General features: G+C 39.8%; 1 protein-coding gene across 1 annotated transcript in view; it reads right to left on the bottom strand.

The window, feature by feature from the left end:
• SPON1 (spondin 1) overlaps positions 1-11,072 on the bottom strand; it is a 191,168-nt gene extending 180,096 nt beyond the window's left edge. The window contains exons 1-2 of the mRNA XM_065839579.2: positions 10,635-11,072; positions 3,721-3,827 (exon numbers count right to left, since the gene is read on the bottom strand). Of these exons, the coding sequence (XP_065695651.1) occupies positions 3,721-3,827; positions 10,635-10,857 (330 nt within the window). The 5' untranslated portion in view covers positions 10,858-11,072. The remainder of the gene's footprint in view (positions 1-3,720; positions 3,828-10,634) is intronic.
• Between the last annotated feature and the right edge of the window lie 4,662 nt (positions 11,073-15,734).

The following is a 15,734-nucleotide window of genomic DNA, read 5'->3' as shown; positions in this document are numbered from 1 at the left end:
AAAAAAGGATGCCCTATAATGAAAATATTAACATTTTAATAAGAAACAGGTATAGAGTGCATGGAATTGGAGAAAGAATGAGTGAAACCTCAGAAAAAAAACTGTCTCATAAAATATACAGAAATTAATCTAGGAACATAATCTGATTGAAGAGCAATTTAACCACTATTATTGAAGACTCAAGTTTAGACATTACTAAAGCTCTATGAAGTTTTCCTTAAATTTTCTATAAAATATACTGAAGTCTTTGAACAGGCCATTTGGGGAGATGATTTTTTTTGTTGTTGTTGTTGAACATTTCTTCAGAACAGATTAATAAAACATCCACCAACAATTTTCTTGGAATACTTATCCTTCCTCAGAGAACAGGGAAGATAGATGAGCACTAAATTTCTAGTGCTCTACATTATTTACCAGACTGAATCTATTCCATTGCATACATACTTTGATTAAAATAGCCTGTATAGATACTGTTCTATTGTCAATCGGTGCTTGATTGCTACCCTCATGTACAATTTGCCTTCAAATAATTTGCAGACTGTTGCTGAACATTAGAAAAGAGAAAAGATCAGCAGTCTGCATGAAAACAGTTGGGAATGGCTTGTGTAAAGAGGCCAAGGGGGCATGATATCCAAATCTGTCAGTGCAGCACTGCACCCCCGAGTTGTACAATTACCACTGGTGTAAGTAAGAGCCATATTCTTATATCTGCAATCTTCTACGACTGAATTTGGTATCTTTAATTCCACAACCATATTTAATTTAGCTGTTTAACACCTGTTTGCAAGTTTGTGGGAGACAATGTGGTTTATTTTAAAGACAAATGGTGCCCCGAGTATGCTCCAAGGACAAAGAAAAAGAGTTTGGCTGCATTAAATAAACAAACAACAGTAAAATCAGATTTTAAAGTCTCAGTTCTCGCAGAGGAAAACAGATTTAGAATTATGGTGTCCAAACTACATTTCTCTAAAGGTCTCTACTCCATGGCAAGTATAAAGGTAACCAAAGATTACAGAAAAAAAATGCAAAGAATTTTAACAGCTGTGCTGCACATAAGATCAAGACCCTGCAGCTTAAGGACTAATGAAGATTGACCACACCTGCTAACTTGCAGAGTCAGGCAAGAGCAAATGAGCCATGAGGAGGTTGTATTAATAAAAGGCAGAGCAAAGCCCCAGCACAGCCAGCTCATGGCAGCTGCTCACTGCGTGTTCATCCTCTGCAAGGGGCTGCAGAGCTCAGCCTGCTGCAGTGTGACTGTGACCACTGAAAACAACGTTCTACAGCCTGTGTGTCCTATGTCCACGTCAGTCACTGAGATATCAGCCCTTATTTATCACCTTGCTACTCTTGCACATGCCCCTCTACAGCACTTTGAGGCATCGCACCTGTGCATCAGTTTAACACTCAGCAGCTGTGCAAACCAGGAGCCACAGCACCAATGGGATCTTGCCCAAAGTGTACAATTTGGCTTTTCCCCATAAAAGACATTCCAACCCATACTTCATGATTTGAAAGTGGCACTCATGGCCTTGAAAATATGGTGTTCTACAGTCCCTGAGGCATGGGGAGAAAGCATATGTGTTATCTGTCCCACTTTCATTTCTTTCTATCCTGGATATACTGCTTCACACAGTGCATTCATTTGCTTTCATTTGACTATTATTTGAACAGTAAACATGTCTCCTCATGGAGGCAGAGGGTTATGTGAGTAGCCCAGAAACAGCATTTAGTCTCTTGCCACTATTAAGGAATTTACACAGAGTTCTGTTCCACTAGGTAACTCATTGAATAACATATTTTCCATCTGAGCACAGGAAATAAATGAGTGGCATACAAGTTATTGTACACACAATTTCTTCTTACTCTGCACAGCTGTTTAGACACTATTAAGGATCTTCACATTATAATAAAAACACAATGCAAACCCTTGAACTAAACATCTTTTTTCCTCTTCTATTTACTAGCACAGCATCTAGCCGTGATACAAGAGACATTGAATGTTTATAGTGATCAATATCACTGGATACTTAAATAACAATCTTAAACCTGTATCAACACAGGTAGAACTGGCAGGCACTCTCTGAATAAACTTCAGTTAATTGTGCTAATGTGGGATAAGCACAGTGAGTACTGTCTGTGCCACAGAAATACAAATTTAGTTATGCATAAAATTTGAAACACTCTTCCAACCGGAATACTGATTTCAGATCACAATCCATAAAATAAAGCTAATTAAACAGTCTTCTCTTCACTGACATCCATTGGACTTTTTTTTGATCTATACAAAATTGCCATTTGCATCCCACTCTGCTGAGTTCAAAATTCCTCTGTACTTCAGCAAAACTTACTACGATTTAGACACATGCCTGGCCATAAAGGCAAAACTCAGGCCAAGTCTTTCCCAGTAGCCACAGCTACAGAGGCATTAACGACTGAAATATAGAAAAGAATGGTGAAAAGTTTCTTTTAAAATAGATGAAGCACTGACATTTCTACTTCTTAACAGCTGCTGATGCTTTAATGCTAGCTTTTTCTAAAAACAAATAAACAAACACCCACCACACACAAAAAAAAAACAAAAACAAACTAACAAACACCACAAACTGTCCATATTAAACAGTCTTCTCCCAAACAATATTAGGAAATAATTTAATTTTACAGAAGATGGAGTTATTCTCCAACATCAAATAAGGTCTCACTTATTCTTAATTTTCTTACAAAATGTATGAAAACCAGAAAGCATCCTCTAAGGCAAACTCAGTACGAAAACAGGGCAAACATGGATTGAGTTTGCACATCATATTTTCTATATACAAAAAAACCCAGAGGCTTCAGGAAGAGATGCTAGGACTAAGTTGATTTCTGTCTCCTTATAGATCCCTAAAATTAGAACTTCTGATTATTTCCCTTGAAAACATGTAAATGCTTCTTTGAGGTAAATGAACTCTATCTATAGATCATTATTAAAGTGAGTATCAATGTTATTACCTATAATGTAAATTATAACCAATATCATTCGACAATATTTCTAAGTTTGGAAAGTCAAATAGCAAATGATACCTCATCTGAGAATCCAACAACAAACCTACAGAATTTTTACCTACTTTCATAATTATGATGTATATTCTCAATTCCAGAATTCCTTTCAGGCAATGTGATCTTGAAGTAGCTGGAAATACTATTTTGTGAATCACCACTTTGTATTCTGATCCTTTTAAAAATTATAAACAACATTTCATCTCGCTGAATGTGTTTGTTAAGGAAAGTACTACTAAGCACCAATGAAACAGCAGAATCTAATTTATGACTGATAAAACAGTCATTACAGCTGTGGCAAACACTTCTCAAGAGTCATGATCTACATCTGAATAGAAAAAAAAATCTAAGCAAAAAATACAAAAAAAAGCAAAATATGAATTAAACCATTTTCATATTCACTTTGAATAACAGGTGTCCTAGGCTTTATTTCAAATAATTGGTGCTCATCAACAGTAAGAATGTGGGAAGGCAGGCTGAAGTCAAGGTACAAAAGCCTTGACCTCTTGAAGATGTTGCATGGAATATAAAATATACTGTGCTGTTCTCTTGTTAACATCCACAAATATTTATGCTTTCTTAAGCATAGCCTGCATTCTGCTGTACATATACATTTTCCCTTTGAGCCAAGCACACAGTAAAGAAACTCCTAGAGGTACAGGTCAAGGAAAATTCTCTCACCTGAAAAGCTCCTGCGTGATCTTCTTCTTTGTCACCTTCTTTTCCCTCCTTGAGAGCGATCAACGTGAATCCTCGAAAGTAAGCAGGAGTGGCAGCAGAAAGTGTCACTGAAATAGAATCAGAGAAATAACGAAAACACAACATTAATTGTGGAATCAGTCACTTGCACATCATTTCACAGTTCAGCCCGAAAGGTGTGTGTTTTAAGTTGATGTTAACAAAAGATAGAGCACAAACAACATGGAGCAGAGCCAGCCAGAACACAAATATGTTCAGTCCAATTATCCACATAATCTGAAAAACACTGGCACAGTATGAAATACCCCAGCTATTTTTTTCCCTCAACACACACAATCTCCCTCTTTTGTTTTTTGGTTTTTGGTTTTTTTTTTTCTTTGGTTTGGTTGTTGTTTTTTTGAAAGCAGATTGCTAATCTGCTCAGATTTACATCAGATTTACAAGAGGTTTATTTTATTCTTTGGGAGCGGGGACACATGCGTTTGGTTTGGTCAGGGTGGGCGGTTGGTTTGTTTGTTGTTTTCTGTGTGTGTATTTTGTGGGTTTTGTTTTTTAAATGTGAGGGAACATCTGCTTTTGTCCTGCTCTGAGCATAGACACGGATTTAGGCATTTTAGAGCACAGAAAGTTTCTCTAGCTGCAAAGCAAGATGACCGTATCACCTCCTTCAACTCAGCTACACTCAACACAGTTCTCCAGCTGATGCAATGTTCACTCAAAACTCATCCTTCCTCTCCCCCAACCTCAGGGACGAGCAGTACACAAAATTAAACTCTTGGCTAAAGCCGACCTCTAAATATTTGTGCCGCCAGCTCCAACTGCCAAAGCATCTTGCACATCAGCACACCAGTCTGGACCAGGAAGGCAACATTGGATCCACCAGCAGAGAACAAATAACATGGTGCTGACTAACCTGATTTCTACCGTGCTCAGCATCAGAATTACAACCCCCATTTTCTGCCAGTGTAAGATACCTTTGCATGATTTTTCTATTTGCCATCATCAATACCTAAACACCACCCAGCAACACCTGAGCTATGTCAGCAGTGGCTCTTTTGAACACTAATGGAAAGATGGAATGAGGCAGATCTTTAAGGCACAACTTTTGGGGGAGTTTTAAAATTAGTGAACACTTTTCAACATCATATAGAAACCCTTTTCAGAAACAGGAGATAAACTTTAGGAAAAAATATTTTTTAATTAAAGAAAAAGAGACAGAAAGCAGGACTACTAATACTTTTAAGTAGCTTTTACTTTAAGCATAATGCAGACAGCATTGCTTGTAGTACACTATTGTCACACTCTCAAACCCTAACTAGCACAATAAAAACCAAAGACCACCCATAGTTTTAATGAGCAAACTGCAACTACCAATGCTGCTTCATAGAAGAGTATTCACAAGAGACTCTCTGTTGCACAAATAGGTCGAAACAAGTTATTAAAAATGACAAATTGCCCTTACAACATATGGATTTCAAAATATGCCCAGAGTTCATTTGGAACATGTGGAGAGCTCTTTGATCTAGAAATTCAATAGCAAAAAGATATAAGATAGGATATTTGAAGATTTCTAGCATTATACCGCTGTATTTGGGTCTAAAAAACATGGTATTTGCACAAATACTTAACTTTTCTGACTACATGTGAGAAAAGGAGGATTGGAGGAATATTCATTTCAATTTTTAACCTTTTGTGAAAGTGCCATGTTCAGACCTGTACACCTGGAAACACTTGTACAAAACTAGAGTAGTGATGGGTAGAAGGGCAAATCCCCCAACTCTCAAGATTTTCAGCACACGCTTGATTGTATGGAATTAAACCATTAACCAATGATGAGGTTAAACCTCATCATTTTGGGGGAAAAAGAAACTTTCACATTTTATATAGATGAACTGAGTAGTAGCATAATAGCATTAAAATTTCTGATTACATTTCTAAGTATTGCTCCAATTCATTAATAAATTATCTGCCCAATAATTAGTACTAAGCTAATCTTGCAAACTTCTGCAGCTCTGTCTAAATGAAAATCCACCACCAGCCTCTCAGTTGCAGTAACTGAGAACTGCACACTGCTGAACTCAACAAGGATGAACACATTACACTTGCTTGAACACTGATTCTTAGAAACTAATTGCCATAAATGTCTCTTACATGCAACAATTTTTCCATATATTATATGGAATTCAAAACTCTGAATCACTATGAGTAAGGGATTATACCAGAAATACTTAAATACTTATGCAAGCAAATAGAGAATCCAGCTGTGAATTGACTCAACAATTTTCATAATTTTCTTCACAAATTTACAGATCAAACCAAACAGTTTTCAAAATTCTAAACAAAACACCTGCCTATAGAGGATAGCTGAAATGTTACAAAAACCATCACAGGAAAAGAAAAAAAAAAAAAAGGTAATTCCAAAGCCTGACTCATAGTTTTTGAATGCCTGGGGTCAGCAATACTCATGCTGTGGTTGCACAGTCATTTCAACCCAGAATAAATCCAGGCTTCCTCCAACATGAGTGATCCCGCCCTCTCCACCCCACACTGCGCGTACAGCAGCCACATCCAGGCAGCTGTGCCAGCAGCTGAACCAGGGAACACATCCAGCTGAAAAGTAGCACAAACGAAAAAAACTCAACTGGAGAGTTCAGCTGGGTCCAGTCCCCAAGAGACCACACTGTGCAGCCCAGAAGTGCTTCTGCCAGAGCAGGGGACACCCAGGTACAAGCGAGGGGTCGGGAGGGTGATGACCTTCAGGAGCAGAGTGGACTCATATGGGATTTAAGTGCTCATGAAATCGCAATGTAAAGATATGAAGATGAAGGTGTGCTTGGGTCACCCCTGAGCTAGACCAGAACATTAACACCGGAGCTCAAAAGATTTTGGTCAGTTCTCTGAACTACCCAGTGTGCCAAGATACCATGGCAGTGTAAGGCTTTATTTGAAGCACTCCTGAACACAGCACCTTATTCTGGTGATGGTTCTGTGGCCACTGAACCAATTTTTTTGGCACAGAAGGAGGCTCACATGGCACGGGCAGCAGCGGGAAGCTGTCCGACTACCACTGGTTTTCACAAGAAAAAGCAGCTGCTCATTGCAGAAGAGTTGAGAGGCCTTCTTCGGCTAAACTTTGTCATTTTAGAGAACACCTGAGTATCACTCTGCATTCACATTAATTAACATTCATTGAACAATATGAACTTCCTGTAACGAGCAGTTAATTCTCAGTGCAAGTCTCAAAGTTAAGGATCTTACTTTAAAGAGATTACATATCAACAATTACTTTTGTCTGCTTCCAACCCCTTCAGCAAACCTCTCGTTACCTTACAAGTTGCACTTTGGCAGACACCTTCAACACACTTTTCTTTCCTCAGAATCCCCAGCAAAAGGTGGGGTGATCAAAGCAATTCGTCCTTTGGCTTCAGGCAGGAAATCTGACTTTCCACATCCTACACTACAGCACATCCTGTTTGTATATTGCACAAGTACCAACAAATACAATTTTAATATTTCCTTTTATCCACTATAAAGAAACTCCATGTTTCACAAATTAAGTATAGAAAAGAGTGTTTGCATGTTGGGGGGAAGAAAGAAATAGGAAGAAAAATATTCAATATGTATTAGAAGTCCACAAACCAGTACAATGGAGCAGTGTAACATTAACTGAGCTTGTCCTTGAAAACTACGAAGGTGAACAGACCTACAAGTGAAAATTCCATTAAAACCAGGAACAGTATCCACACAGAAGGTATATCCAAGGACAAGACTAGTCAAATCTTCATTTTCTTCATCAGAATAGCAATTTCATGATATTATGGATGAAAATATGTACATTGCTTGTTAGCACGTGAAATGGACACATTATTGCCTTTTTTTAAAAGCCATTTCATCTACATTTTTAACAGGATGAAACTCCCCCCATTTTTCATGGAAATCTCATGCAATCATTAATCTAACTCTACAGATCAATAAAGCTAGGACTAAGTACTTTCAAGGATCATTACCTCATATACCATCTAAACCTAAGGCTCATTTGCACCCTTTGAATGCAATGGGACCATTGACCTTCAGTGGGAGCAAAAGCAGCTACATCAAGGTCTAAGTTAACCAGCAGGTAGGAGAGGACCTCAATCCCAGGATGGTGTGCCCACAAACCTGGTACTATGAGAAGACCTGGCCATCACATGCATTGGCTTCCTGCTCCAACAAGGTGAGAGACAACAATATTGCAGCCTGAAAGACCAAGCAGATGAAGGCCCATGCAGGTTACCGCATCAAAAGTCTCAAATAAGATGCTAGAAATCAGTCATGTTACCTCCCCTGAGGGATACCACGAAGCTGTTGTTGCTTTGTTAGACATTAAAGACGAAAGAATGATGGCTCCTCAGCTCTGCTGTTACCTCATTTTTAATTGTCTGAGGCAGAAGACAGTGTCCTTATTTACTGCTGCCAGTGTTTGCAGACCAGAGGAGGTGCCTGCTCATTCAAAGAGGTTACTCAGTGCTCAGGGCCATTTTCCTCTATCACAGCTCCAGAGAGGTGGAAAACCAAGGCTTCCATACACGCAGATCTACCCACAATTTCCTCTTAGGGCAAATAGATCCTGGTTGATTTAAGGGTAAGTAGAGGAAAGCCACAAAAATTTTGCCAAAGACAAATGGCAGCTGTGAAGTGTGGTCTCCTGATTCCTGCACTGCAGGAGTGCTGCCATGTTTCCTCCAGTCATTGCAGCTTGAGAGTCTTACATGGTTGCCAGGTCAACCAGTGATCAAGAGAGTCAAATACATAAATGGATGCCTCTACACCATCAGTTTGGTGGAGTATGGCACTTGCATGTACAGTTAATTCCTGTGTTATCCACCTTGCATAAATACTAGTTTATTCTAGGAGCCCGCTAGGGAATGTGCCAAGGATCCAGATTGCATTAAATCAAACAGGGGCCATGGAAACAAGCACATTTGGCTCCAACACAGCAGAAGTTGTGCACATCTTCTGCAGTGTTGTACATCTAGTAATTCACAGATAAAAAGCCCTACAGACCTGCCACAATCCTGCATTTTTGTATCGTTAGTTGGATTTTCTAACCTTTCTATAAAACAATAATAATGTTCCAGTTGTAGTGCAGAATTTCCTTTGAAAATAAGCTCTTGAAACTTTCTCTAAAGCTGTTAAACTATTGCCATAGATAACGCATATGTTATGGTGACATTTACTTACATTCTTCCAACAATTCAAAAAGTGTCCTTAAATGACTATCTAGATAAGCTTATGTACCACCTGAACACTTCAATCCTAAATACCAAAACCAGGGCACATGTTTTGATGTACATTTTAACTTCTTACTATTAGCCGTAATTTTCTCTCTTCCAAGATGATACAGCATTCTAATATGATTTTTTTTTAATTTAGTTCCTAATGCTAAACTTTAATTTCTCCACAAAATTAGTTCTGCTAATTCATCTCTGAGTTTCTTTCTCTCCTACATTGCCATAAAATAGAAACTTCTTTGGTAGGTAACTGAAAATATCCAATAATGCTGTCACAGAAATAAATTTCAAAACTTTTAAAGAACATTCATATTTGTCACTGTCAAAGAACTTGACACTTGGCTTTATCCTGCTTTGTAGAAGTTTGAAACTGACATGCAACATGAAATCTTTTAGACTCAAGGAACTAAGCTCAACGTCTAGAACAGATAACTAGTTTGTGGGAAATGTGCATTTCCTCATACCACATTAAAATAAACAATTATTGAGAAAAAATAAATATCTAAAATAACGCAAAGTTACAGGCCAATACTCAAAACAGATTAATCACAGCTGCAGATATATTTTCAGCCTTTAAGAGAATATGATGTTTATGCTATATGCAAACTTTTTTCTCCCTATATATACCAAGATTGCCATGTTCATGCCATAGGAAAACACTGCTTTTTACACTGAATCTAAGGTCAGTCAAGAGAAACACTTAGAAAAAACTCTCAAAGTTTGTTTTCCAAAGCGATGCCTATGAAGTACATTGCTTATGGTACCTAAGAATGTCCAAATTATTTCAAAATACTTTTAAAATACAAAGTTAACAGTATACACCAAGAAGATTTGTTTCCAAAGCCATTATATGGTGAGGCAGGACAAGTGACCAAAAACTGCCTTTGCCTATTGATTAGAAAAACACGCTGAAATGTGCTTTGGAAGTTAATTTCAAGGATTGTATGTGAAACACTCAGTGAGAAACCAATGTCTCCATTTCTTATTTACAGTGGTCATTAGCACCATCTTTGCCTCTTTCCTGTTTGAACCATCTGTTCATTTCCTTCCTTCCCCCCCCCCCCCAAAAAAAAAAGGAGGGTGGGATAAACATAAATGGAAACTGTGGGAAGTTGGCAGCATGCTGCATCACTGTTTGCCCATATGCTAACTCATTATATTAACATTCATATTTCAGGGCAAGAGCAATTAGCTCCCAGTTTTCTCTCCTTCCTGCTTAATGTTAAAGCTTCTCCTGTTCACTGTGTTATATTTAAAGGGATCGGAAGAAATCCCATAGAAGTAGGTAAACAAGGGAAGAGCGTGTGCTTTGTATCACATCAACTTGTGATCTTGTGCTAGCACTAAGCCGGCAGAGAGGACTGAGAAATGAAAGGAAATTCCTCTTAATACTGAGTTAATGTTTGGGAGCAAAGCGATACTGTGAAATCCAACTCCCTCTCACTTGTCATGAAAGCATCCCCAATAAAGTAATGCGTGGGAGTATATTACCCTGTCTTAACCCACTCAGTCACACACACACGCCAAAAGGGATACAGAGATGACAGGCAGAGACATGTTACACTTTCAGAGACACTTGTCCTGACCATTATCGCTAGTATCGGCAGTAGAGGATGGCCAACTTACCCCGGTAACTGTTTCCAGGCTTGTAAAATTCTGGATCGCCCTCTACCCTGAGGCTAAATTCATTATACCCTTCCCTCCTGGTGCCTTGGGCTCGCAGGATCCGGCTGCAATATCCCTCGGATTTCGCGGCTTTCTCCAAGGTCTCGTCAGAAAAACCCTTCGCCACCAAGGGGAAAGTCAACGCCAGAAGCCGCAGGGCTAGAGGCTGCAGATGCGCTCCCATCCTCGGCGCTCCCAACAACTTTTTATCGGCGCGGCGGTGCCGGGGAGCCGGGTGGCAAGGGGAGCCGGGCCCGGGGGGCGGGCAACGCAGGCAGGGCAGGCAGTACAGGCAGGGCAGGCAGCGCTCGCTCAGCCCCAGCCGGCAGCGGCCCCCAGCATGAGGCTGCCAGGTCGGAGGGACCGGCTGAGCGGCTGCCGGGGAGAGGGAGGGAGGGGAAAAACAGGGAGGGGGCAGAGAGGGAGGGGAGGGGAGAGAAGGAGGGAGGGAAGTCTGATCTTGCCCAGATCCCGAAGTGAAGTGCTGTTTTGTTTCAGAGCGTGTGATTAGCAGCTCGGTAATGTTTATTTAGCCGAGCTGCATTCACAGGGTTTGGTGAAGAGCAGGGGGACGCTGCTGTCTCCCAGACACCCAGCGCAGCGGCGGGGAGCGCTGCTGTCGCTTGCGCTGAGCCCACAGACCTGACATTAATCACCCGCATTCCTGCTAAAGTCTATAGTTACTGTAGGGATAACAAGGCTCAAAGAATTTCCCGACACCCCACCACCCCCATCTTTCTCCAAACAACAGACAGGGTAAACATTATCAACTAAATCAGCGCAGATGGTCCAAGACAAGCGCTTGCTCTCTGCACGCTTGATGAGCAAGGAGCATCGGCTGCAGCTTCTCGGGTGTGAGCATCTCAAGTGCCACAGAGGAGAGAGAAGTGTAGAGATGGATGTGCCAGGAGCACAAGATCCATTTCTACATCAACCTGCAACTGCGTGTATCAGAGTTGCAGGCTGTGTAAGTGTACATGCAAGCACACCACATACACACAACAGCTGTGAACACACCTAGGTGAACACGGAGTTCTGTTCCCACACTCGAAAAATTCAAGCAGATGCAAGGAGAGAGCAGATCTCGTTATTTCTCCTTTGCACAAGGCACACTGAGGCACAAGGACGCTTATCTAAATCCACAAAATAAGTCCACAGCAGTTGGAAAAAAAACTAACGTAGACCCCTGGGGTCATTAACTCCAGGGTTTTGAGCCCCAAATGTTGCTCTTCTCTCCCTCCCACCCTCCACTGCTCTTTAAGTGGAGGGAAAAGTTGGAAAGGTATGTCCTTGATCAGGACCTGAATACTTTCAGGATGCCAGATGTACAAGCGGGCACAAACCCCTTTCTAACCACTTTCTCTGGGACAAGACTGTAGCAGATTGATGAATACAACTGCATTTAAGCACAGCTTCCAAGAAGTATGTGAAACAGCAAGCAGCTTGAAACCCTTCTGGCACCTCCTAAGGCATTTTCTAGTATCAGATCTGTACATTTTTTGATTCCAAACTTACCTGTGGAGGTTGTTTGGTGACAACATATTATTGTATGCCAAATAAAGGTGTTTCTTTGTCAAGGTCTCAGTGAGGATGCTGAATCTTTTATTTTCTGGAAGGTTAATTGCCAAGAGCTTTGCTACTATAAGCTTGTATATATTTTAGTCTCTGTTACATGTTTATAAATAATGCAAGCCAGTACATCCTCAAAATATATTTTCAGTAAAAATAGTTTCAGCAGTTGGATAAGATTTTAGCTTTTGTTGCAAACAAGGAGCTATTGACAGTGACCATGCATATGCTTGTGAAGAGGTGGCAGTCAAAGCTCTAGTAACCACACTGAATGGTAACATCCAATTCTTAAGCACACACCTACTTAGGCACCTGCAACACTGGCTATGGTACCACCTACATTGCTTCTGCCAGACTGCTGGGAGAGCCAGGCTGGCTATACAGACTTCTACTGCTGAGAAAAGGGTTTGACTATGGAAGGATAAATGGTCTTTCCAGCACAAGTTGCTTTTCCTGTTCCTCTTGTCCTGCTGGAATAAAGCAGAAAGAACAATCCTGACTTTCCAGTGTAATCTGCCAGGTCACCTCCCTCCACTGAATCCTCTTCCTTCACAGCCCCACCTCCCATCCAACCTCCCAGTACAAGGGCATCTCGATCTATTGTCTTTAGGGCAATGTTCAGTCTGCTTTTGCTACTGAAGCTTTGAGTTGGCTTGGTTATGCAAAATGTTTAGTTGCATGCACCCAAAGACCCATGTTCAGTTAGGGAATTAAGTGACTACAGTTCAGCAATGTCATAGACTTCTGGGGATCATTTGACCACTATGTTCAGCTCATTTATTTTATGAGAACAAGGTTCACTTTATCCAGGTTCTTCAGTCAAATATATCAGTCAAGAAAAGCAAACAAATATGACACTGAAAATGCCAAGACAACTGTAACCGTGCTGGTATAAGATGCCAGTCAATTTGCCTCATTCTCCATAGTTGACTTGTCATTTCTTTTGCCGAGAGTGATTGAAAAGCAATTACCTGACTGCAACATTCACGGCAGGAGCCACACATGCTTCTCCACAATCTGCCTTTGTTCTGAGCCAGAGTTCTGCTTTCTAACTCAACACTCCTCCAAGGATTTAATTTTGGTTCCTCTTCACAAGTTTTTGGTTTTATACGATACCAAACTAATTAAAAGTTAACTAATTCATCATCAGCATCTATTGACTTCTTAAACTTACAATAGATTCTATATCTCTTTTTTTAATCCCTGAATTGGTATGGCCTGTTTCTTCTAGTTTCTTTTTTGTTTAAAAGCTAAAGTGTTAGAAAGTTTCCTAGAAAGGTATAATACTGTGTGTCTTGTTAAAAGTGAATGCTTCAACTTAGCAACTGATACAGATAACTTAACTTGCACTGCCTACAGCCATGAAATGAGTAATTTGTTGTAGAGACAGTTTAGAATATGGGTAATGCCATTAAGCATGGGCATCCTCAGGGGTTTCTATTTGTTCTACTAATTAGTGTGTGTTTGCCTAAAGCATCCAGAATGATGTATCAGTGAAAGACGCATGTGCACTGATGAATCCAACCATCCATGTCAAATTTAACAGAGAAAGCTTCGTATCTTAGAGACTGCAGTGCTGCTTTTCTTTGTGTACTTTCTGGGATGAATAAAGTTGCTGTCCATGACTATTAGCCATAGCAATCATTGTTGGGGTAATATTGCATTTGATAGAGCTGTAATGGTTGGCAGAAACTCTCTTCCCTCTCCTTGCTCCCACAGAGTGAGCTTTCCTAACAAACAAAAGCATTGCACAAGATCTGCAGTCTTTCTTACTTTTTGCTTTTCCAATAAATGTCATCTTTTAAATGGCATTTTAGTAGAGTGCACTAACTACTGACAAATAACCCTGCATTTATTGGAATATATTGTAGGTGGCATTTCAAAATTTTTCTTTCCTTACTCTTCTATGATTTCAAATAGCTATTTGAAATCTTGGGAATTATCCACAAGGCAACAATATGCAATGCAATACTTAGTTATACAATACCTGATTTTAAGGCCCCTAGCCCACAACCTAAACCTCAGGTAAATTGATTAAAAGACTATTAGACGCCTTAGGAGAGTCAGTTCACAGAGCAGAGGCCAATAGACTACTCAATAAGAAACATCAAGGTGACAGGTGCCCCAAGTCTCACGGCCGTCAGATGCTTGATAACTTCAGTGGGCAGTAGGATTCACCTTCCCAAACACAGGAGCTAGAAGCTCAAGCCTAGCTTTAATATATTATATAAATAAAGATATTAATAACAGCAGGAGAATACATCTCTTTCAAAAGATAGCTGGCAAGAATGATGCCTACTCTTTTACACAAGAATTGGTGATTAAAGTATTTATTTAGGATGTCAGAGAGACACAGGTTTCAATTGCTTGCTTGGTTTGCAGGTATTCAAATCCTTATCTCTCACTTCTCAGAAAGCTTCTAACTGTGAAGATCTAAGTCTTCTAGAAGCACCCTCAGCCCCTTATGGAAATGTTAGACTTCCTTCTGAAGTTGAGCCAAGGTTCAAATGAACAGCTGGAGAAGAAAGTGAGGGTACTCTATCAATTAGGATGCATTTTCTAGAGAATGATATCCAGGGTGCATTTTCTTCCTTGGAAGAAATTAGTTGTATTGGTATCAATAGTTATTCACTATTTAGGTGATTGCCTACCATTGGAAGTTTACAGTAAGGGCATTCTGAATACCACTACCAAATTAAGAGACATAAGACCTTCTCCTCATGAGCTGCATGTTTAGCTGCTCATCACTGCCAAGACAGAGGATACTTCTGTTCAGGCAAAGCAGGAGTGCATCAGATGACTGTCAAATAGCATCGCTAAATAATCTGCAATAAAATCTTTGGTGACTGGGAAGGTAAGCAGAGAAATTGAGGACTGCACTTTCTAATATTCCTATCCTATTTTTAGACCTTTATGTCTTACTGTAGATCTAGCTACTGGTCTAATTTGCATCTCTATCTCCGTTCACCCCCATCAGCAGTCACAGTCAGTTTTTCTTAAACAAGATAGAAACTTCCTTTATTGATTTAGATGGAATAATAATCTCATTGCTACTAAAATTCTCCCTCTATCTACAGTGAGGATAAGGTTCTTCTAATACCAGTTAGTCCATGCTGTCTTTGAAGCCTGTTTAGAAAAAGATCTAGAGATATCTCTTGTCCTAATAGACAAAGGAAAAGGCTTGGAAGACATTCTAAATGATTTCTTATGGCTCTTTGGCGCTATTCACAACTTCCTTTCTCTTAGGAATCTAAGTTGTGAAAAGTAATGACAGTAAATGTTTGCAGAGGTCTGTTCACCATTTATAGTACTGTCAGTCAATACAATGCATCTCTAATATTAAACTTCCCAGTAACTCAATTACATTTGCCTGTTCAGTCATGTGTGTCTTCAACATATTTTTATACTGACAATACAGAGAGTTTTCATTTCTAACACTTATTACAGAAATATTTAGTTCCTGACATGATGAGAATAGTATCATATTATTAG

Source organism: Patagioenas fasciata, chromosome 5 (genome assembly GCF_037038585.1).
Source record: "Patagioenas fasciata isolate bPatFas1 chromosome 5, bPatFas1.hap1, whole genome shotgun sequence".
Classification (NCBI taxonomy): Eukaryota; Metazoa; Chordata; class Aves; order Columbiformes; family Columbidae; genus Patagioenas; species Patagioenas fasciata.
This window is presented reverse-complemented; position numbering and strand designations above follow the sequence as displayed.